The 22634-nt window shown below is 44.1% G+C and overlaps 2 protein-coding genes across 3 annotated transcripts in view; one reads left to right on the top strand and one right to left on the bottom strand.

The window, feature by feature from the left end:
• RNF2 (ring finger protein 2) overlaps positions 1-5820 on the top strand; it is a 20895-nt gene extending 15075 nt beyond the window's left edge. Inside the window, exons 4-7 of one of the 2 annotated variants that reach the window (XM_057380556.1) lie at positions 983-1198; positions 1924-2223; positions 3014-3185; positions 3572-5820. In XM_057380556.1, coding sequence (XP_057236539.1) covers positions 983-1198; positions 1924-2223; positions 3014-3185; positions 3572-3673 — 790 coding nt within the window. In that variant the 3' untranslated portion in view covers positions 3674-5820. The remainder of the gene's footprint in view (positions 1-982; positions 1199-1923; positions 2224-3013; positions 3186-3571) is intronic. The other variant, XM_057380557.1, reaches the window with a different exon arrangement.
• A 292-nt stretch (positions 5821-6112) lies between these two features.
• Positions 6113-22621, bottom strand: TRMT1L (tRNA methyltransferase 1 like). The gene is made up of 16 exons (XM_057380554.1): positions 22387-22621; positions 19702-19851; positions 18800-18862; positions 17907-18020; positions 16892-16956; positions 16406-16535; positions 14829-14952; positions 14337-14416; positions 13829-14075; positions 12960-13172; positions 12003-12193; positions 10726-10804; positions 9877-10043; positions 9619-9678; positions 9162-9288; positions 6113-9071 (listed from the first exon to the last, which is right to left on the bottom strand). Exons 1-16 carry the CDS (start codon positions 22532-22534, stop codon positions 8765-8767), a joined length of 2265 nt encoding a protein of 754 aa, XP_057236537.1. The 5' UTR covers positions 22535-22621; the 3' UTR covers positions 6113-8764.
• Positions 22622-22634: the final 13 nt, after the last annotated feature.

Genomic DNA, 22634 nt, shown 5'->3' with positions numbered 1-22634 from the left:
GGACACTGCTGGGGACAGGGGACACTGCTGGGGACAGGGGACACTGCTGGGGACAGGGGACACTGCTGCGGACAGGGGGACACTGCTGGGGACAGGGATCGCATTTCAGGTAGAAATGTCCTGGAGGTTGATGTTAACCATCCTGAGTTGGTAACTGCACTGGGAGTTTCTGAATGTACAGCACACCTTTCAAATCTTGTTTTTCCATGTTCAGCCATCTCTGGAAGAGACAGATCAAATTCATTCCTTGTGAAAAATCATCTCATAATTCTGTTTCGTGCAAGAAGTTGAAGTCTTCTTGTATATYCTTTTTTTTTTTCTCTTAGATCCAGTAACAGTAAAACAAAAATACCATTGACAAAAATGAGTTTAATTTCCCTTACTGTTGCTTTTCCTGATAATACATTTCCAATTATGTGTCCTGTGAGTGTTAGAAATTGTGGAATCCCAGAATGATTTGGGTTGGAATGGACATTAAAACCCATCCATGCCACCTGTGCCATGGACAGGGACACCTTCCAAGCCTTGTCCAGCCTGGCCTTGGACCCTTCCAGGGATCCAGGGGCAGCCACAGCTTTTCTGGGCACCCTGTGCCAGGGCCTCACACCCTCACAGGGAGGAATTTCCTCCTAAAAACTATGCCTCAGTGTAATTTCCACTTGACATCCATTTTTTCTAGGTAAAAATCCAGCCAGAAAATGAAGGGCAGAAGGGAATGTGGGGCTTTTGAACCCTTCAGTCTAAATACAGTTTGCTCAAACATACTTCTAAATAAAAGAGCAGCAGAGAGAGACATGTTTGGCATTTTTGTTTAAGTATCTGCAACTGCCTGCTCTGTCAAGAGCCAGAAGCCCCTTTTTCTGATTTAGTACAAATRCTGAGTCTTAGCGAGCACTTTGACCAGGAATGGCAGCAACAGGGCTGAGTTTTGTTCCTGCTGGAGAATTGAAGAGTTGTTTGCCTCCTTCTCTTTTGTGTCCAGCAACAAAGAATGTCCCACATGTCGCAAGAAGCTCGTCTCCAAGCGCTCCCTGCGGCCAGACCCCAACTTCGACGCTCTCATCAGCAAGATCTACCCGAGCCGGGATGAGTATGAAGCTCATCAGGAGAGGGTGCTGGCCAGGATCAGCAAGCACAACAACCAGCAAGCCCTGAGCCACAGCATCGAGGAGGGATTAAAGATTCAGGCTATGAACAGGTACATAATCACCTCCTTTGTCCACGTGTGCCTTATTTGCCTTTAGGCTAAAAATACACAGCCTGTCCACACACCCTGTGGAGCTTGAGACTCATCTCCTCTYTCCTCTCCTCCAAAAGAATTTTTAACCTTTGGCAAAAGAATTTTTAACCTTCTATCCACTAACAGAAACCTTTGTATCAGTCYCTGTAATCTCTGCAACAGCCTGATAAAGACTTCGGCTGAGCTTGACCAAATTCTGGCTGTGGTATCCTAAATAAGAAACTGCAGCACAATGAATCCTGTACCACAATCTACCCTTACATGCCAATAAATGCAGTTAATAGCAGGACTTAGGGGGCAACTCAATTCACAGGCTGGAATAAGTGGGGATTACACAGTGGTGAAATTCCAGGTGTGCATTTAACCTAAGAGAGCCAGCTGGGAAAAAGGCCCTAAAGTTTGCTGTGGTAAAGCATGGTRGGATTTATAATTTTAATCACACGTGGATCTGTGCTTGGATGAAAATAATGGTCTGCAATTGCCTGAAAAACAACTGGGTGAAGTTAAAATGGCCTTAAAACATTTAAAAGCTGTTTGAGGGACTGGAAAAAATGAATAGTCTTGTCATTTGCTACGAAAGAATTAATATTAGTGATTCTTTAAACTTCAGGCATCTCTGAAAGGTGCAGTGCTCATGTGTGCACATGCCCCACTGTGGGTGTGCTGTGCCCTGGTGGGGTCAGGGTGTGTCTGTGYCCCCGTGTCCCCAGGTTGCAGCGGGGCAAGAAGCAGCAGATCGAGAACGGCAGCGGCGCTGAGGACAACGGCGACAGCTCRCACTGCAGCAACGCCTCCACGCACAGCAACCAGGAGGCAGGGCCCAGCAACAAGAGGACCAAAACCTCGGATGATTCGGGGCTGGAGCTGGACACCAACAACACCACAGTGGCCATAGACCCCGTGATGGAYGGGGCCAGCGAGATCGAGCTGGTGTTCAGGCCTCACCCCACCCTCATGGAGAACGACGACAGCGCGCAGACGAGGTTGGTGTGCCCTGGCCATCTCCTGGCCTTCTGCTGCTCTTCCCTGGTGCTTTGGCTTCTGGTACTTCTTGGGGTTTCTAAACATCCATTTACTTTGATTATACCACATCCTGTCTAACCGTGTCACAGGATGGTTTGGGTTGGAAGGGACACCTTCCACTATCTCAGGGTGTTCWAAGCCCCAGTGTCCAGCCTGGTYTTGGACACTCCAGGGATCCAGGGRCAGCCACAGCTTCTTTGGGCACCCTGTGCCAAGGCCAGATGCAAATAAGCACAAGTTAGGTAGATGGTACTGCTCAACTATTATAAAAAATACAGCAAAATAAGCTGTTTTAATCCTTCGATCACAAATAAACATGTTTTTATGGTTTACTAACATTGCAGTTCACTAGTGGGGTGGTGGTCTCTTATCAGCCCCTTTCTACTTTAAGGTTCTTTGAGAATAAACAAGCCTTGTGTGTCAGCAGTTTTCAGAGCAGCTTTGTATCAGCAGGATTTGCAGGCTGGAAGCTTTTCCTGCTGTTTTTTTGTTTGTAATCCAGTCCAAGCACAGGCTGAAAGTTTTGGCACCCAGCAGAGTAGTGTTGTGGTGTTTCCTCAGGTCTGTTCYTGGCGCTCTCTGCTGATGAGACATCTCTGTGCTGGGTGTAAATCTGTGAGAAGCTCCAGCTGGGAACTGTCCCTAAAGGCCTTTTCCCAGCTGACATTTACTGTTTGGGGTGTTCCAGATGGCTTTTTCCCACASCTGCTGCTCAGCCATGACTGATGCTCTTTGTGGCCACTGTCACAGGTACATCAAGACCTCGGGCAATGCCACAGTGGATCACCTGTCCAAGTACCTGGCGGTGAGGCTGGCCCTGGAGGAGCTGCGCAGCAAAGGCGAGTCCAACCAGATGACCCTGGACACGGCCAGCGAGAAGCAGTACACGATCTACATCGCCACGGCTGCCGGCCAGTTCACTGTAAGCACCGCCTCCATGCACAGCCCTGTGCTTAGCTGCTCCAAACACACCCAGCTGGGCTTTCCCCARCTGCCTGGGGTAAAACCCATGGCACCATCTCAGTCAGGAGCACATCAGCTGTTTTTGGCAAAAGCTTGGTTGGTAGAAATGGAGCCGTAGAAATCAAGTGGGGAAAACCCAGTGGTGGCCCCAACACGGCTTATGCCATTCTTTTACAGTTAAAATTGAAGAGGGAAAAATATTACTTCACTTGAGAATCTATGGGGTTTTTAGCTTAATTTGTGCCACATGATCGGTGACTCCTTCAACACTTTGGAGCATTAAGTAGCCTGTTTTGCAGCATGATAGCAGATTTACCTCATTCATTCCCATTTGTTCTCTCCTAGGTGTTAAATGGGTCRTTTTCCCTGGAACTGGTCAGTGAGAAGTACTGGAAGGTGAACAAACCCATGGAACTGTACTATGCCCCCACCAAGGAGCACAAATAAGTCCTGGGAACTGGGATGGGACTAACTTTTTGTAGCTATGACTCGTTTAATATTAAAATAAGGCACCGGTATCTTCATGGACAGCACATGTGGCGCCTTCAGGCACTCTCAGTACCCTCAGTAACATGACTAGACAGTATTCTGGGCTGTATTTAATTTAGTCTTTGGGTTGGGTTTTTTGGTTTTTCCCTAGGAGACTAAATGACCTGCAGTGCATTCCAGTGTTTGAGATGCTTTTTTGTTCCTAATGCATGACACCTGATACAGTAATCTGGTTTGGAATGGCTTTGTTTTGTCCAGGTGAATCTGGATTTCTGCTCCACTGGACTCAGTTCCAGTAACCTCTGTGAAGTGTGGAATGTTGGGTGGCCGAGCAAATCTGTTCCATAGCAGCACATGCCATGGAATGTRTTCAGTGTTGGAATTTGGTGACTGTTACCCATCTGAAGAATTGATAGGTAGAGAATGGATGGATCTGGGATACTCTTGCAGCTTGACATAATCAGATTCCCTAGGAAAGGTTCATGAAGTCATTTTCTTGTGAAAAAAGTGCATTTCACACCTTGTGACAGGTATTGCTGCCCATGGCAGGGGCTTGGACAGAGATGGTGTTTAAGGTCCCTTTCCAAGTCGAGCCATCTGAAAGTTCTGGGATTCCAAACAGAGCTGCAGTGAGAAAACTGACACTTTAAAACCTTTGTTTACTGGGCTCAGTTTAATACTTCAGTGCAAGGTGGTTCATTGGATTGGTCTGGTTTTTAATATTCCAGTCAGAAAACACCCTAACATCCCAAACCCATAACTCTTCCCCATGCAGGACATGTCAATCTTGATTCCTGCTTGGCCTCTATTGCATTGTTGCCCTGTCCTTGAAGTTTAGCTGAAGCAAATCTGGCTGTTTCACAGCCCTACTTTGTTGCCTAGAGTAGGGTCTCTGTTGTGAAAATGAGCTGTGAAGAACTGTCCAGAAAACCTTTTTGTTACAATAAATCCCCCAAATTCCAGCACATGGCCATCCAGATGTTTTGCTTTGGGGAACTGTGCCACCCCAGCARGGACCTTTTCCTGGTGGCAGTGTGAGTAGGAACACTTTGTAAGCTGCTCCAAGATTCTACTTTTGTTACTTTGCCATAGCTTTAACAAACGTGGCTTAGCACTTTGGAAGAYAACTTTAGTACTTGACCAAGTTTACCATTTAGTGTCTTACGCTTCGGTTCCAGTTTCCCATCGTGCAGTGGCTGTGCTCTAAGGCCCAGTAGCTGCTGCTCATTTGCATGTTCAGCCTCTGTGCCCTGGCTCTGGACCTTGCTGTGGCTCTGAGGGGGCAGCCTGACCTGTCCTCTGTCCTGTCTGAAGGGAAGCTGTCACCATGAGGTTCCCTTTGCTCTCAGTCTTGCTGATGAACCCTCCCATTTGCCCACGAGGYTTGAAGAAAGAAGAGTTGGTGGCAGGTGGGAACACCAGGTTTTACCCCACAGGCTGTGCTTTTCACTGCTCCTGTGTCCTGCCTGGAGTCCCCCTGGCTTTGGCACGTGGTAGAGAACTGTTCTGCTGCTTGGGGGTTCTCTTGGGAAGGATTTGTCCTTCCCTGGCTCTGGGCTTTCCTCTCACTTACAGTGTCCCTTCTGGCTGCTGTTCAGATCAGCTTTATCCCGCTGTGAAAACTGCACAGGCTTCTTTGAGTAACTCGGTTATTCTCTCGGACTGGAGAGCCTTGGGTTTTTGTGACATGAAATGGAAGTATTGAGGCCCCAGAGCACAGAGGGGCAGCTGTTAAGGGACCTGGTTTTGCTGACTTTGTGAAGCGTTGCTGTATAGACTGTAGTGCATGTCCATGGAATATTAGGGGGGTGGGGGAACAGCTGTTCTAAATGCTTTAAAGTTATTGGRGAAACTTCTAGATTAGTGCCAGCACCCCTCCTGGGGAGAGCTGAGGGGATGGACAGTCCCTTGAGCAAGAGAAGTGTTGTGAAGCTGAGCAGTCTGTCTAGGAGCCGTCTGTCACTTTGTCCCCAGTTCTTTTAAAAAAGCGTGGGAGAATGTGAAGCTTTTATTTTCATGTTGTAGTGAATTTCCTAAATATTTATGTTCTTTAAATGTTATATATATAATGTAGTTGTTTGATTAAACCATTGATTGCACTGTGACTCTTTAGTGCTATAAACTATTTTATTTTCAAAATGCCATTACTCTTCCCCCTTTAAAAGCCATGTTCTTTTGTAAGTACATGATATGTGTACGGGTAAGCCTAATATCCAACTAAAGTCCCACTGAAATGTCCAAATTGACAATAAAAGCAAAAAAATGTAAACAACCTGTTGGGAATTGCAGTGCTGCTTGCTCCTGTGGCTGCTAAAGGAGCCCTGTGGGCAGTGTTTGTGTTGGTGCTGCTGTGCCTGGGGCTGTGCAGGTGCACTCTCYGTCCCCTGAGAGCAGCTCCTGGGCCTCGAGTGAGAAATAGGGGCACACAGAAGGTATCAGCTCTTCCAGTGACCTGTGTAGCTCCTGTATTCCTACCCACTCCTACAGCCTGACGAAGGGGGATGAAGAATTTGCACAGCACTCGGACTAAGCCCAGCAGCTTTGGGTGCATTGAACTAYGGAGCAGCTTCGGTACAGAGCAGTGGAGGGCCACTGTGATGAACCCCTGCAGTGAAGGTGCATTATTTACACAAGTGATGTTCCTTTCCTTGTTTTCTCTCTGCCACACCTTTAACTGGATTATGCACCCTGAGGTAAGAGGTAAAGCTTGTGGATGTCCAGAATGGGGCTTCTTGAGATGTACTGACCATGAGCACTCTCTGAGGAGATCCTGCTGCTCTGGGGCCACCACTGATGCCCCAAGTTGTCTTTGAACAGCTTAAACTGCCTGAAAGAAACTCCCAGTGGGTAGGAGGACATGTCCCTCAGGTACAGAACACCGGGGGTGACACAGAACTGCCTACACTGGTACCTGGATAATACCCTATAGCAGAATTTTCCATTGTTCTCTGGCATTGATTTTCCAACCTGCTGTCCAGCTGATASCCTTGCACTCGTTTCCAACCCCTAGGCTTCCAGAAGTTGATCARTTCTGGTTTTCTGTTCAGGACAAGCCACTTGCAGCAACACCTTGATCCAGCAAAGGTCGTTCACTGGTGCCTGGCACAGCACTGGGTACTGGCTGCTTCAGGAAGTGACAGTGAAGGAGCTGTGACCTTACCACCACGTCCTGCATTATTCTCACCTATTTCCCACTCTGTGTCCCACTGCAAGAGCCAACCTGGCTGTGTGGATCAGCACAAGGAAGAACAAAATGCCCCAACTCAAGCCTCAAACCACCACAAATGTTCTGCCAGCTGATTGTAGCAGCACTTGCCCCTACCTGGGCAACAGCAGAGACAAGTGATGAATACAAGAGAATTCCCAGAGGCCTGAGTTACAAACACCCCTTCAGCTGGTCCCTTACAATAGGCAAAACGCCTCACCCCAGATCACCACAGCTTCTACCCATTTGGCACAGGAAAAAAACCCGGATTGTACAGACAAGCCCGAATTTCACCTTTTCTGCCCCTGCAGACACATGGGAATGGTTGCCTTGGCTTGGAAAAGGTATTTCAATACCTTCTGCTCCTTAACAGGAGYTGCAAGAGTAATCAAAAGCAATTCCCACAAGGGGCTTCAGTTAAACTTTCTTTTTAACCTAGTTCACTGTAATCAGAACAATCCTTTGCCCCAGGTAACTGACTTTAGGACTGAATCTATCCTATTAACACTGAAGTGTGTTACCTGCAAGCCAAGTCTGCCAACACTATCCACTTAAAAACCCAAAAATGCCACTAGGGAATGTGAAATTCTCTTCCATTTAGCCTTCCAGTGTGATCCCCAGGTAAGCTTTGGGAAAGAACTGTAAGCACTACATTCCTGAAGGAAACTTTGTTGCTGTATCACTGATCCAAGATCCCTTCAGTGGGCTCCTCCTTTTTGAAATTAAAGAGAATTTCTAACTCGCCACCAACGCAATCTGAAATTGAAGAGGGTTGAAGAGGCAGCAGCCTCTTCAGGCCTCCTCAGGCCTGACAGGAGCCTAGAAAGGTTTGCATCATCAGGAGTGTACCAGTGCTGTTACTTTTATTGTGAAGCTTCAGAGATGGGTAAGGATATTAAACTCTCATATTGTGCTTAGATAAACCTAAGGCTGGGGGTAGGGCTGAAAACCAAACCTGTGAGAAATACAGAGACACCCGACCCAAGTGYGGGGCAAAGGAAGGACAGAGGCAAGCTCATTTGGCTGGAATGCTGCCATGTATTTAAGGAAACCAGACCTGACTGCCAACAGGCGGCAGCTTTGCTCGTTCACAGAAGAGATCTCGGCTCAGTTACTACTGACAACTCGCCATCAAACTTCACCTGAACTGTGTCCACTGTGGTCCCTTGTCCCTGTCTGCAGCACACAACCACTTTAAGCTCTGAGCAAACAACTACCTAGAATGACTACACAACTCACTAAGGTTTGGATACAAACTGAAGGTCGGTAGCAGCCGTGTCACCACTTCTTCCCGTTCTCCCGGGATCAAGTCCTGCCTGAAGCCAGAACCCTAGAAACACACCTGAATGCAGAATTACCWGTGCAGCCTGGAGCTACAGGTGCACCCAGGCAGGACTGCCTGGCTGTAATTCCTGTGCTCTTACCTTAACATGCCCTCCCTCTGAATCGCAACTGGCCAGGTGTTAGGAAAGACGCATTTTAGGAATATGCTGTCTCACGTTAATCTCACATTCCAAAATGCTGAAAACTTTTGGCCCTGTCCACCCTCCTGGATGCTGTGCTGGCAGTAAKGCATGGACAGACTGGGAAGTGGCCTCCATGCCTCAGTGTGAAAGGGAAGTGAGCACAACAGCGGGTAACTCCATGCCTTCCCACAGTGCCAGCTCTGTGACTGCAGCCACRCTGGGATCAGGGCTACGTTCTGCTACCTACATCTAAACCGTCCCATTCAAGCACAACAGGCAGCTCAAATGGTCAAACTCCAGCTTGGGAGGAAGGAGTGGCTTATTGGAACAGGGTGTGCTGGAAATCTGTTAACATCCTGATGAACAAACCCGTCTGCATCAATCAGCTGTGCTGTGGCTAGGGCAGGACAGTGTGAGCACAGTGGCAGCCACTCTGGATTCATCTTCCTCAGCCTCCTCCACCTTGATCTCTGCAGCAGCTGGAACCTCTTCTCCCACCCGGATCTCCCCAGGGAGGTGCACAGGGCCTTCTGCCTGTGGCCCCACGTAGGTGGGAGTGCTGTACTTCATGAGAACAGTCTTGAACTGCGCCAGGGGTGCGCTGGTGCGGACTCCCATGGGGTCAAAATGGGTTCGGCTCACGCGGTACCCAGCCTCCGACAGATAGGTCAGGAACTTATTTAACCTGGGGAGAAACCCAGTGAAACCAAAGGCAGGCATTTCAAACAGCCTCAGCAGAAGCACATTCCATGCTGGAACGTGAACCCCCACTTACTTGGGCATGTTCATCCCCTTGATGCTATGCCTGTGGATGTTGTAGTAGAACGGGGGGTGCTCGGCACTGTGCTCACCCCGCTGCCGCTTCGCCGTGCCACGCAGCACCTCCTCACTTTTCCTCTTCCCTGCATCACCAAAAAATGCCAGAGAAACCACTCAATGCTCAGGGAGACCCCCCAAAACTGCCAGTAAAGCGTCAGACAGTACAAATAAAAACAAAGGCTCACAGCAACTTCTGTCTGCAGCGGTAAAATGTGTCCTGAATTAATAGGCCATTTTCAGTAGCAACAAGTAAATTAAACTGGCCTTCATGGAGATTTTGGCAATCTGCTTTTACCTATAAATATGATTCTGGATAAAGATGAAATATAATCAGGAGTCTTTTCCTACCCAATACTGAGTGCAAGTATTGTAAATTWAAAAAAAAAAAAGCTGCATAAAAATGCTCCACTTACCATGAACCAGATAGGATTCTGCAGAAGTATTCTGTGTTTTAATATATACACCACACTCTTCTAAAATAGAATTAGAAGGCAAAGTTAATTATACTGTTAAGTGGCAAAATGCTTTAATTACACAGAAGGAAAAAAATTCAATTATTCAATAATGCATTCAACACTATGGCTACACTGCAAATAAGTTATCACAGATCAACACTTCCAAAAATCTCCACAAAGCCAGTCCTCTCTGTGAACAGGCTGCCCTTTTCTTACCTTGTTTGTTCTCATCACCAGGACTGTGGGTAGAAAAATGTTTTAGAGTTGTGCACTCTGCTTCACAGACTAATGTCTTCAGAAGAGGCTGAGCTTCATCCAAGCCATACTGCACAGCCTCCAGCAGCATTCTCCTGAGGAATCCAGTGTTAAACAGAGGTCCTGACCTACCAAAGGCCAAGAAGACAAAAGTTAAGATTTCTTAATGAAAGCTGCTCCAAAATTCTCAGCCCCAAATTAATTACCAATTATGTTACACTGAGCTGATTTTTCTGCAGTAGCATCTGTCTTGCTGGGGAAAAAAATATCAGTATCTCAAGAACAGTCATTTTATTACTACCCTAAGATTCTGAAGAAGTCATTCAACCCCCACAAGAATAGTACTGTTAATTGCCAACTATTTTTAATACTGACCTGAAATGGCTAACAGACTTAAAAACATTTGTTCTTGTTTCTACAAGTATTAATTATCAAGCACCGTAGTATTTATTGTCATCACCACATGTAATGATTTACTAAATAAATTCTTCACAAGTATAGAGTAACAAGAGTCGCTTAATATTTGGCACTAGAGGAACACAGAGGCATGTTCTCCTGTGCAGAATGTGTTGCATAAGTACAGTGAAAGTGAAATTTAAAACATTTTTTATTATATATTAACTGGTTTAAATAAAAGCAAAAGCTGAATCCCCGATTAAATTCAAATCCACGCTCAGTTCCCTGAATTCTTCCTTATTCCAAAGGCTGTACCTTTGTTAAAATAAAAATCRTTACAGCATGAACAGGTTAGCTTCAGAGCTCCTGGACCCAAACCTGACTCTCCAAATGCGTCCTGGGATGTGAACTTACCAGAGGGGACCGAGAAGCACTGCTGTCTTCCCAGGCATGCTGCCRTGGCAGTCACAGGGCAGCTGCTGGTAGGGGTTTTCTGCAGCAGAAAAAAAGCAGTGGAGTTATTTGGAAACAGCCAGCAATGCCTGTGATACTGCAGAGACAAAGAGGTGCAGTGGGAGCTCACTTCAGTGAGGTGTGACACCATTTTCACTTCTGTCAGGTAGCTCATGGTGAGAATTTAGTGACTAATAACTTGCTGTGTTTCTTTCAAGTAACAAGGCAATTATTTGCCTTCCTACCCTTACATAAGCAGCTGTCCAGGTTAAAAGCAAATACCAACTGAAAAATCTGAAACATCAGCCAGTTACATCTGCAAACCACACTCCCTCTGTGAGTCTTCTGAGCCCTGTGCAATTAAGGCATTAAGCAAACAATTCCTTACTCATTAAGATCTCCACCATAACACAGCACTCATACTCATCCTTAACAATTTTATCTCGTTTTTAAACAAATTTTTAGTACCAGCCTCATTGCATGCTTATGTGCCTGATTCTCAGCAAGGCAAAGACACCATGAGTTGACAATGAGCTCTCCAAGAGCCTCTAACTTAGAAACGGGGTTTAAGGTTTATATTCATTCAAACCACCATCTCCAGGAATGCAATTTTTGTCTCCTGTCTCTGCCAACCTGTGTGGGCACAACCCATGAGCAGGGGACAGCCAGACTGGTCAGTCCACTGCATTTTAARGAACTGAAATGAATAACAGAAAAGCAATCTGACACCAAAATCTATCAAGCTGCTGCAGTCTGGAGGAACCCAAGGGTATCAAAGAATACTCCCACTCCTAGTGCTTTTCCTGAAGTGGCAGATCTATGGACACACCAGGCATCCTGGCAGATCTCCACTTGGCTGGGATAATATCCTGTGTAGAAACAAATCCCAGAATGGTTTGGGTTGGAAGGGACCTTAAAGCCCATCCAGGGCCACCCCCTGCCATGGGCAGGGACACCTTCTACTGTCCCAGGCTGCTCCAAGCCCTGTCCAGCCTGGCCTTGGACACTKCCAGGGATCCAGGKGCAGCCACAACCTGAGCAATCTGTGCCACAAATCCAGCCCATTTACAGGAAAATCCATGCAGACAACTGATCTAGCCCTCAACCACAAAACATAGTGTCCTCCACACCTCACACAAACTGTTCACTGTTACAGACAAGGGAATTGTCACTAAAGGAATGTAAATACAAACAAGGCACAAAACAGAGAAACCAAGTGCAAAAGAAAAGTCATTTACCTTCCACCATATTGCCCTCTTTCTGGAAAACCCTCTCTTCACACCACTGGCAGTGGATGAGATATCGGATCTTCTTGGCCGAATCATCGGCGGGGGTCGGGCCCCGTAAAACTCGGACCACCACCAGAACAAAATGTTCCAGAGCTACTGTCACCAACACTTCAATGCCTTTGTTACAGCGAGCTGCAGCTCTGGCAGGGAGAAACACAAACAAAGCCCAAATTGTACTGAATTCAGCAGGCAAACATCGCAATGGACACCTGAACCTGCTGCACGGCTCTTGAGCTCAGCCACTTCCCAGAGAGGGAATGAAGAATGGAGAGATCAGGAAGAAGTGTTCTTTCTGAAGTGCCTCATTTTGTGTCCTTCCTGGCAGGCCAAGCAAATCTGATTTTGCTTTTTTTCAATCACAGCTAGAAATATGGTCTGCCACCTGCACCATCACACGTGCAGGGAGARGACAAAGGGAAATCTAAACAGCTTCAGGTCAGCATTTGTACCCTGGCAATCTCAAAACCTTTGGGATTTCATTTCCTCCCAATCTTTCCCTCTTGTCTGTACCTTTTTTCTCCAATTAGGTTTTATGTCTTCWCTTATTTAACTGACTGATACTCAGRGTATCTATATGCAAATAACTAATTTCACAAGTCAGTAATCATATCCATCTTTTGAACCTCAAGTGTGAGGATCTGAAGTGAACATCAGGTTCCACTGAAGAAAGTCTGACTGAAATCCACAGCTAGAACCCATTCAAGCAGTTTAATTTGTATTTATAAAGTCCTACACAGCTCTAAAATGGCAAAACTGATAAAGAAACAGAAAAGTTTGCAAGTCTGGGTATYTTCTTTTTCACATTACCATCCCACCCTTCTACCCTACTGATGCATTTTCACCTTGCCCAGTCACTAATTATTTCTAATATTTTTTTTAGCCTAATTGGAGCTGGTTTAGCAGTACCTTGTGACAGCAGCAATGATAGYCCTGGCTGCCAGCTCCTTGTAGTACTCTGTTCTGACAATATGGCAGCCATAGTGACGCAGGGCCACGTGCTGAGCCTTGGCATACAGGGAGCTGATGTCTGTGGATGTCAGCGACACAATCCCAAGGTTTCTCACATTTCTAAAGGCAGAGTCCAGGTAATTCACAGAAGTTCCAAAGGGGTCCAAATGGCTGAAAAGAAATGAAGCATCACTGAATGTCTATAAATGTTCCAGAGTCTGGCTTCACCCTCAGAAAAGCACTGTTTTATAACCTTCACCTATGGTCACATCTAAAACAGAAAGAAGGAAAAGAACTAGAATTTCCAGCACTGCTTAGATCTGGATGTTAACCAAGAATAATCCAAAAAAATCCCATCACTTATTTTGATGCCTGTCTAGGGTTTGAATGTATGCTTCTATATACCCAACCTGGAATATYAGCCTGCTTTAATTCAAAGTTAACTGCAAAATAAAAACAACAGATGCAATAAACTGCATGTAAAGATACAAATGTTAAACTAAAAGAAGTTAAAAAGAAAAGGCTGATTTGACATTTTCCTTCAGCAAAGACAATGAAGTTGTGAAAAAAACACAGTTTGGCTTAAAGCTATTATGCATATTTACAGTTCATTCTGGATGTCAGAAGGGCTAATGTTTTTCCAGCAATTTCTAAAACATTTAAATTCTGTCCCCACACCATTTCTGGGACAACAAAATTACCTTTCAAGTGGCTGTTGGTTGATTCTTGCATCATTTCAACTTCTCCAAACAATCATATACTGGGAAGTGGGGTGGGGTGTGCCATTACCAAACCAGGAAATTTTGGCAGAACAATTCAACACTTACATGAAATCAAATGATCTCAAATGCATGATGACATTGGCATCCATTTTTGTCACTTCAATGGTGTCACTATTTTCTTCTCCATCTCCCACAGTTTCATCGTTGTCTTCTTCATTAATGTTCAGTTTCACCTTCATTTTGTTTAAATGACAATTTTCCTTAATCATTGTCACAGAATTCTCATTACAATCATTAATTGTAACTTTCACAGAACTTCTCAGATGCTTTGCCCAYTGCAATCCCATGATACCTGAGGAAAAGCAGAATTCATGGACATTAAAGTAACTACTTTTAAGAAGACCACTAAACTTTATAGTAATTTACGGCCTTTCAGAGAGCCTTAATACAGCTTTTGATAGCTGCTTTCTGTATGGAAGCTCATGACTTCCTGCCTAAGGWAGAAAATAATTGTGTGCTTCACATTATTTTTGAGAATGTGATGGCAGTTAAAAAATTTCTGCAGCTTCTTCCTATTGGGTATTAAGCAAAATATGGAAGAAATGGACTTTACCAGTGGCACCAAAAGCATCCAAACATTCAATGGGTTTGCGCTCCCCAGCAAGCACGGCCAGTGCACAGAATATCAGCTGCCTGGAGGATACAAAAGAATGGCCATAGTCACTAAGTTTAGAGAATACTTTTCCTTCCTTTTCCTTATTTATTTCCCTTTAATGTAACAGTAAAATATTTAAACTAAACTCTACSTTTCAGAGAGAAGTACTATAAATCAAAAATGTCAGCTATGCTGAAAACTTTAGTTCTACAGCAGCATATTCTTAAAGTAAGATCTACTAATTACAGCAAAATATTTAATTGCTTCAGAAATGACAGTGTTTCACATGTAGTGCTCTTCAGTATAAATGTTACTTGTCAGGAGTTTTCTGATGAGAAACTCCTTTTTCCTGYCCTCTGAACAGAAGTTTTGAAAGTTTTCAAAATATGTATTTTTCATTACAAACTCCCCACCCCTCTGGTGCATCCTCCCAACTCCCTGCTCTCTCACCTGTTGAGTTTCATTTTAGGATTAAAATAGGAATCTGTTTTCTGAGGTGTGGAGTGGTTGGGAAGAACCTGCACATCTGTGGCTGACTCTTTCACCATCTCGTAAGGTGACTTGGGAGCACGAACTGAAACAAGGAATTGAGGGGGAAGGAAAGAATCTGTCAGAACTGAAATTAATATTAACACAGCTGGTAAATTACATTGAAAAACTGCTCCCAAAAAGCAAGAAGTCTGGGTTATGCTGAAATCCAACAATGCACCAGTTTACAAGGATGAGGGGGGAAGCAAACAACAATTTATCTTCTAATCCTGAAAGTAAAGATCATGCTCTACCACAATTTTCTTCTCATAAAACATGAGATGTGTTTCTTAGTTGGGCTCTTATCAAGAAATCTGCCTACAATTTAAGAAAGCCAGCCCCTGARCCTGAGGCTTAGCACATTTATTTTGAATGTTTAAACATTATGCATAGCTAATTAATTAAAACCCTGTTAACATAATCCCRAATGTGTATCAATGAACTGTGAAAATCCCTGAAAACCCTTGATCGAAGTTATCCAACAGCCCCATGAAATGTGCCTAACAGCACAAGCACATGGACAATTACAGCACCTGAGCTCTGYGTGAACAGCCTGTTGCAAACCAAATTTTCATATCTGACAGGCTGTCATTCTTCTGAGCAATTCATCCCCAGTCTAAAATTTACCTGGCAATGACCAGGAAAAATCCTRTCAACTAGATTCCTTCCAGTGGCCAGCCTGCCTCTCTCTCAGGGCTTTCAAACACACACATGATGTATCTGCTCTAAGCCCCAAAGCTGCCAAGTGCATCTATCCTCTGGATTTCTCCTCTCTCCATGAGGAAAAAAACACCTCATGCATTTTGTTAAACACTGCTAAATGAGCTGTTCTTTACTCTCATCTCTGAAGGGCAGCACAGAGATTAATGTATTTCMCAGCACAAACCCTATAAAGATATGGAATATGGTACTACTGTCACTTTTTAGACATGCAAACTGATGCCCAGGCATCCAACTACTGGCATTCCAGATATTTTGAATGTTTTTAACCTAGTTTATGCAAATTTAGAAACCAAAACCTCATTCTGGAAAAAGTCAGGTAGGACTGTAATTCACCCAAGGACTACTGACACCCCTATCAAGACTCTAGGACTAAAAAAAAAAAAAAAAAATTATCTTGTTTTGGGAACCCAGGCTGGTGCAGTTTGAATAAAAAAAGGATTTTTATGTTTCATAAAGATTCACTCCAGACATTTTGTTCTGTGGATGCCATGTCCCTGCTTGTTTTGGAGACAGAGAAACTGGTATTTACAACATTAAACTAARTGGGAGAGGAGTATTAGTTATCAGGAACAGAGGAACTGGCCAATGCAAGACTACATCACAACTCTGCTACACTTCTGAGGAAACTAAAATTCTGAAATATTAAGGGCAGGTTYTTCATTAGAAAAGCTAACTGTGTTTCTAAATTTTTCCCATGTCTCCCACTCATCATCACAGTTACAGCACATGATATATGACAAAAAAAGGCTGAATGTCTCCAGCAGGTCAGAGCCCACCTGTGATAAACCTTGACTCAGTCTCTCCTTTATTCACGTGCCGATTGATGTGACCGATCATGTCAGTTCTCCGTATGATGGTTGCTGAGCAGATGATGCAGTGGTAATGAGCTCCCATCTTGGACAATGTCTGTAAAACACAATCTGTTATGTAATTTCAGAATACAAAAACCATGGTTCAAGTAGAACTGATCACGGGAATGTGAAAAGTCATCTGTCTGTTACCTTTAGAGTACTCAAAATATCTGGAATCTACAGCCAAAGCTGATGTAGGCAGCTGTTCCCACACCAACAGAGGTGCAACCACATTCATCTCCTCAAGGTTCCATCAAACAATTAGACCCTGGACCAACAAACTTTTGGCATCCCACACACAGCAGCGAGATGTATTTGTTGACAAAGCTGATCTCAAAAGGTCCCCTCAGTCACCCACTGCCCCCATTTTGTATAGATCACATTTGAATTTCTGTGATTCAGTATCTTTACCTGGTCTCCAACAAGGTTGGGTTTYACTGGCCGACAGGCTAAGTGACAGATGCACATTCTGTACCCTGGAAAACAAAGCCCATCACAGAACAGTAAATGACCAGCATGGCTGTGACCTGCACCRCATGCTCTCACTTCAGATTTCACAAGGCAGCACTAAGAGAACATCACTAATTACCTGGTACATTCACTCTCTGCACAGGGAAATTTATCAGCTATTTATACATTTTAAATTTTAAAATGCAGAGAATCTACCATTTATTAAAATAAGTCTCTGAGCATCCTACAAAGCTGCACCAAATCTCCAGTTACAAAAATATTGTTACCTCGTTGAAGGGCTTGTGTGAAAAATCCTAAAAATTTATGTTCCACGTTTAAAGAAAACCAAAATGAGATAGCTGATACTCTAGGTGGAACAYTTATAGTTTATCTTGTCCATCCTCTAAATAGAAATTTGATTTCCCACAAACCCATACACCTAGATTTTTAAAAAAACACACACTGCTCACTTGCTTTTCCTTCCTAAACTTTCTGTAGGAATTCTGATGCATCTTACAAGCATATCACAGAGTTATTTAAAAACAATTAAAGCTACTTAATACTGATACTACATAAACACCCTCAAGTTTTTATCTGAACCCACRGAATCTTTATGATGCACCAAAATTGACCCATGTGTGTGTCTGATTATTATCAATATAATCAAAAAACTTTTATTGAAGTAGTTTTCATTATACACACATTTTAAATTTTAGGTTAYTTTTCACAACATGCCAAGCAATTGTTGGTGTTTTTCTAAAGAAAAAATGTGCAATTGTAACTATTTTGGCTGGAAAAGAATACAGCTCTTTCACACTTACATTTTACACCCCACCTCAAAACCCATTCTGTCAAAATTTTTCTAATTCAGAATGGATAACAATATGGTGAAGTCAAGAGGAATTTTGAAAGATGAAACACAGAACACACCCACAATTTCTCCTTGTATTTACTATCTAAACCCAATTGCCATTACCTTCAAATTCAACAGAAACCTTCCAGTGCAAATTCTGCAGGTGACGGTGAAGTTTGTGGCTATAGCAAGCTTTGAATTTCTCCTCAGGACACAATGGACAAGGTTTCTTCTCATCTGAAAATACAACTAAAAACAATGAGAAACACAAAATACAGTTACCACTCCTGTTAACTGAGATGCAGGCCAAGAGAAAACAGGCTGAAGGTAAAAATCAACAAAAGTCAAAGATGAAATCCCCAGAGAACATTTTATTTCATGCATGAACTTCAAATTTATGGGTTGCCTCTTTCTGCTCCATAGAATATAGACCAAAATCACTGACTTTAAATATCATTAACTTCTACAACTTTTGGGGTGTGGTTTCTAGTATTTTTTACTCCAGCAACGTAAGACTAATGCAACTTCTGAAGAGTACTGAGAAACAACAGAATTTTACAGATGACACRCAGGGACTAGCAATRTTTAAAAAAAMAACAAACAACMCAWGAAACCTAAATCCCCACAAATTAAGAGGCTAGAACAAAACTTTSTTATTTCAGCTCCTGGATCTTTTGRATAAAACAAGCAGCTGGCATYTCTCTAAACTGCAAAAAAAGATAAYGTACCCTATATAAAATATTTTTTCTTGAAAATCCTGCACGAGAGACACAAAGGCAAGGCTGTGTAACAAAGGTGTTGAAGCCCTTGAAGTACTAAGCTAAACAAAAAGTAGCTGAATGCCAAACAATCTCTCAGGCAGAATTTAGAATAAATCATAAAGCTCTTTTTCACTAAACTCCTAGTCTTTAAGTATCATAAATATYTGTACTGTGTTAAAAATAAAAACTAAAGGAATATGTAAATCCCTGTAACACAAAAATCTGTGTTCTGGGACTTCGCTGTGGTAAACTCACCTTCTCTCAGATCAGCCAGTTTCTCTAGATCAGCGAGGTGTCTCTGAATTGAAATGTGTTTGTCTAAAAAAAAGCCAGAAATATGTAGAAGTTAAACATTCTGAGCTCTAAAACTGCTTTTAGTTTACTGCTACTTTTCTATGCATCATTTTCAGTTCTGGCACTGTTAGAAAATGATTGTAATTGTAATACTTGTTTTTGTCCTTTAACTTCTATGGCAGCAGGAATGACTGCACAAATTAYCCCTAGAATGTCTCTTTCATAAGATCCATATATTTTCATATATTCATACTCCTTTTTAATACTGACACACATAAATTTTCTCAAATTGGAAAGATCTTCACTTGAAAAAAAAGGCTGAAAAGATCAAGTCACATTCCCTTTACACCCAGTTGTATTGCTCAGCATTGATAGTGAAGGCAAATCAGGCACAAAAGCAGTGCAAAAACATCCTATGAACTGTCTAGCAAAACTAAATATCAACCAAAAGTGGGCCAAGTTTAAGAACAATTATTCACTGTAGAGCCAGGATATATTAATGCTACCATTTTTTWTTCCTTTCCCTTAGTAAACAGTTTAACCTTTAAATCTGTCACTTGATTTTCAACTTATGGGTCAGAATTTGCCAATACCAAGAAAATTCAGTYATTCAGTAAATCTGCCTTATTGGTTCCAGCACACTTTACAGTAACACAGGTTCTGCAGTGACTTCAACCCTTACAATGTTTTTAAAAGAGCAATCTTCAGCTTTTCCTATGCAAGGCAAAGCAACTGATCCACGTGCTCAGGACACAGAGATGAGTTTTAAATTGAGATTTCACACATTCCCTTTACCTTTCCTCCCWGCTATTTCCACCTTTCCTCAAGCATATGGCACAAATATTAGGAGTTTATTAGCAAACCTCTTGGGTAATCAGATGACAGATCCAAAATGTTGCTATCAGATTCCCTTGGGGGCTCTTCCTTGGCTCCTTTCTCCTCAGCTTCCAATTCTGGCTCAATTTTCACATCCACGTTGTTGCTCTTCACTTTTTCAGAGTCCACCACACCATCTTAAAACAAAAAAAAAAGCATAATAAAAGTGTTGTTGAGGTAACTGCACTGTACAAACACGCTCATTTGTTTTCTGCAATCTGGTGCTGACTACAAGTGTGAAGGAGGAAAAGAAATTATGTTGGAGAATTATGTATGAGATGAATTATCACTCCAATTACCCGTGGAAACCACTGTGGAATACTAATGCYATCCTGGACAGCTGAAATGACTATTCACACATGAATATCAGATGCTTAAAATGAACAAAATAACATTTACACATTATTTTCTGGCAGGATRAAGAGAAGCAAGGCAAAGCAGGCAAGGAGGAGCTCCAAATTCTGACAATTTACCAGTGGCTAAGAAAGTCTGATAACAGTTTAGAATAGTTTACAATTCAAACAATCTGAAAAAGAAGGGAATAAGGAATTTCTTATCAGGAGAGGCTATGATGAGGTAAGCGCTGGTACCACCAGCATCTGCAAATGAATGACTTCCTGGGGCTTGGCAAGATGGGCCTGGTGAAGAATTTCAAGCACCTGAAGAGGCTGAGAGRTGGGGCAATAAAATGATGAAAACAGCCCAGTACTCCAGGCAAACCTGGGGAAAATACCTGAAGGAAGAGGCAGAACCCCTCAGAAGCTGTGGCCCCATGCCTCACCAAAGGACATTAGGAAGCACAATGAAAGGATTCAGAAAGCTCTATCGATACTGCCCTGATCCCAGGAAGATTCCAGGGATGGGTGGGACTAGGGAAATTTCAATCGCKGTGACAAGAAATAACAAAGCCTGAGCATGGCTTTGCAACTACTGAGAAGCAACAGAGCAGGGCAAGACGTTTCAGCCTGGATGGAAGCATGCTTCCAAAATCAGGAGGTGCAGAGAGAGCACACAACACAACCACGTGCTGTCTATCCCAACACAGAAACTGGGATGCACCAGATGGGGAAAATACGGAGCTACGACCTGGTGCGTGTTTGCATTTATTTCCAGAGGATCCAGGAATATTTGGCTGCTCTCTGGATGGGGCACGTGGCACCCTGAGATAGTGGAAGGTGTTCCTGCCCATGGCACAGGATGGGCTTTACATCCCTTCCAACCCAAACCATTCCAAGATTCTCTGACTTCACTGCTCTTCCCTGTCCACCTACTGCTGACCACAACTTAAGACAGGCTGGAAGGATCTCACAGCAGCTCTTCAGATTCCCCTGGACTACTTCTRTTTGTTTTCTTTCAAACATTGCTGCTGGGTACAAATATCTGTYATTATGAAAACAAAACAGAAAGAGGAAATGGAAGGAATACCTCAAGACAGGGGCTCAAGAAACTTTAAAAAAACAGAATCACATAGTGAAATTATTCTACCTACCTCAAAAAGTATCAGGAGCTGCACTGCTATGCAAAGATTGCTGTTGTGTTCCTCACAGATCTGTTTATAAGCTGACAACTCACCTAAGAAAGACTTGCATAGAGCTTACTGCTCCATTAAACTTGCAGGATTCCTGGGGAGTTTCTATACGCTTTGTTAATATAAAGATAAAAAGAAAACGAGTAATTTGAAAGAAGYTTGGTAAGAAATTCCTGACAGCTATTGATTAGCTGCGAGGGAAGTGGAAACAGTTATAAAAACGTGTAGTGGGAGCAGAGCAGTGACAAAACTCCAGCAGAGCTGGACATTCTGCATCTTCAGAGCACGTGGAGTGGTTAAAATGCTTGAAAAGGAAAATATGCATAAATATACATAAATATAGTTAATATGCACAATGCACATGGAGAGAGGTAAACTTTCACGCTGAATGATGAAGAAAAGCAGGCTGCTACCGACGCAAGACCTCAGGATTTTTAACATACCCATCAGGAATCACTGATTACGCACAAACAGAGTAATCTGGGATGCAGAGAGCCCAAAGTATACTTAAACAAAAAAACGAATTACTTAGAAGAACCAGTTCACTCGAACCGTAAGGCTGGAGCAGCAAAGGCACCTGTGGGGGCTGGAAATCCAGCAAAACCCGCTTACAGAATCCTAGAATCACAGAGGGAGTCAGGTTGGAAGGATCACGGTGGTCCAGCCTCCCTGYTTCAGCAGGGTCGCCCTTGAGCACATGGCGCAAACACGTTTTGGTTTAAATCACTGCAGGGAAAGATGGAAYGGCTGAACACGCGCCGCCCCCCGGGCTCCCCACGGGACCTCACGGATCAATAAATGAGCACCGAAAACAAATCATCGTTAGGTCTGGGGAAGAAAGAAGGGACAGAAGCGCGGGTTGAAGCAGCTGGAGGCCCGGCGGGAACACGTGTGGCCCCGCACGGCGCCAGAAGAAGCAGAAGCCTGCGCCTCCCAGGGCTCCCGRCGCGGGCGGACGGAGAAGCGGAAAGCGGCTCCAGGCTGTAAATTCAAATTCGCCCGGGCTGTACATTTAAACCTGCCGGGGTGTACATTCAAACCCGCCCGGGCTCCGCATGGCGCCCTCCCGCCCACCCACAGCCCCGGCACGGCGGGCCCGGCTCCTCCGGCTCCCCCGGCCCGCCCGATCCCTGCCCGCCCTCACTGAGCGCCGCTTCCTCGCCACCGCCGTCATGGTCATGGTCATGGTCATGGTTGTGGTCGTGGTTCTCGTTCTCCTCCTCCTCCTCCTCCTCCTCCTCCTCCTCCTGCCGCAGCATCAGCGCGTCCTCAGACAGCCCAGCCGCTGCCATGTTCGCGGCGCGGCGCTGCCCGCTCGCTGAGGGGATCGCTCGCTGAGGGGCCCGCTCAGCTCGGCCCGCCCCGCCTACACTTCCCAGGCGCGCCCGGGCC

Source organism: Malurus melanocephalus, unplaced genomic scaffold (assembly GCF_030028575.1).
Source record: "Malurus melanocephalus ecotype Western Australia unplaced genomic scaffold, MMel_1.1 scaffold_459, whole genome shotgun sequence".
In the NCBI taxonomy this organism is placed as follows: Eukaryota; Metazoa; Chordata; class Aves; order Passeriformes; family Maluridae; genus Malurus; species Malurus melanocephalus.
Note: the sequence above shows the minus strand (reverse complement) of the source record. Positions and strands in the feature narration are given on the sequence as shown.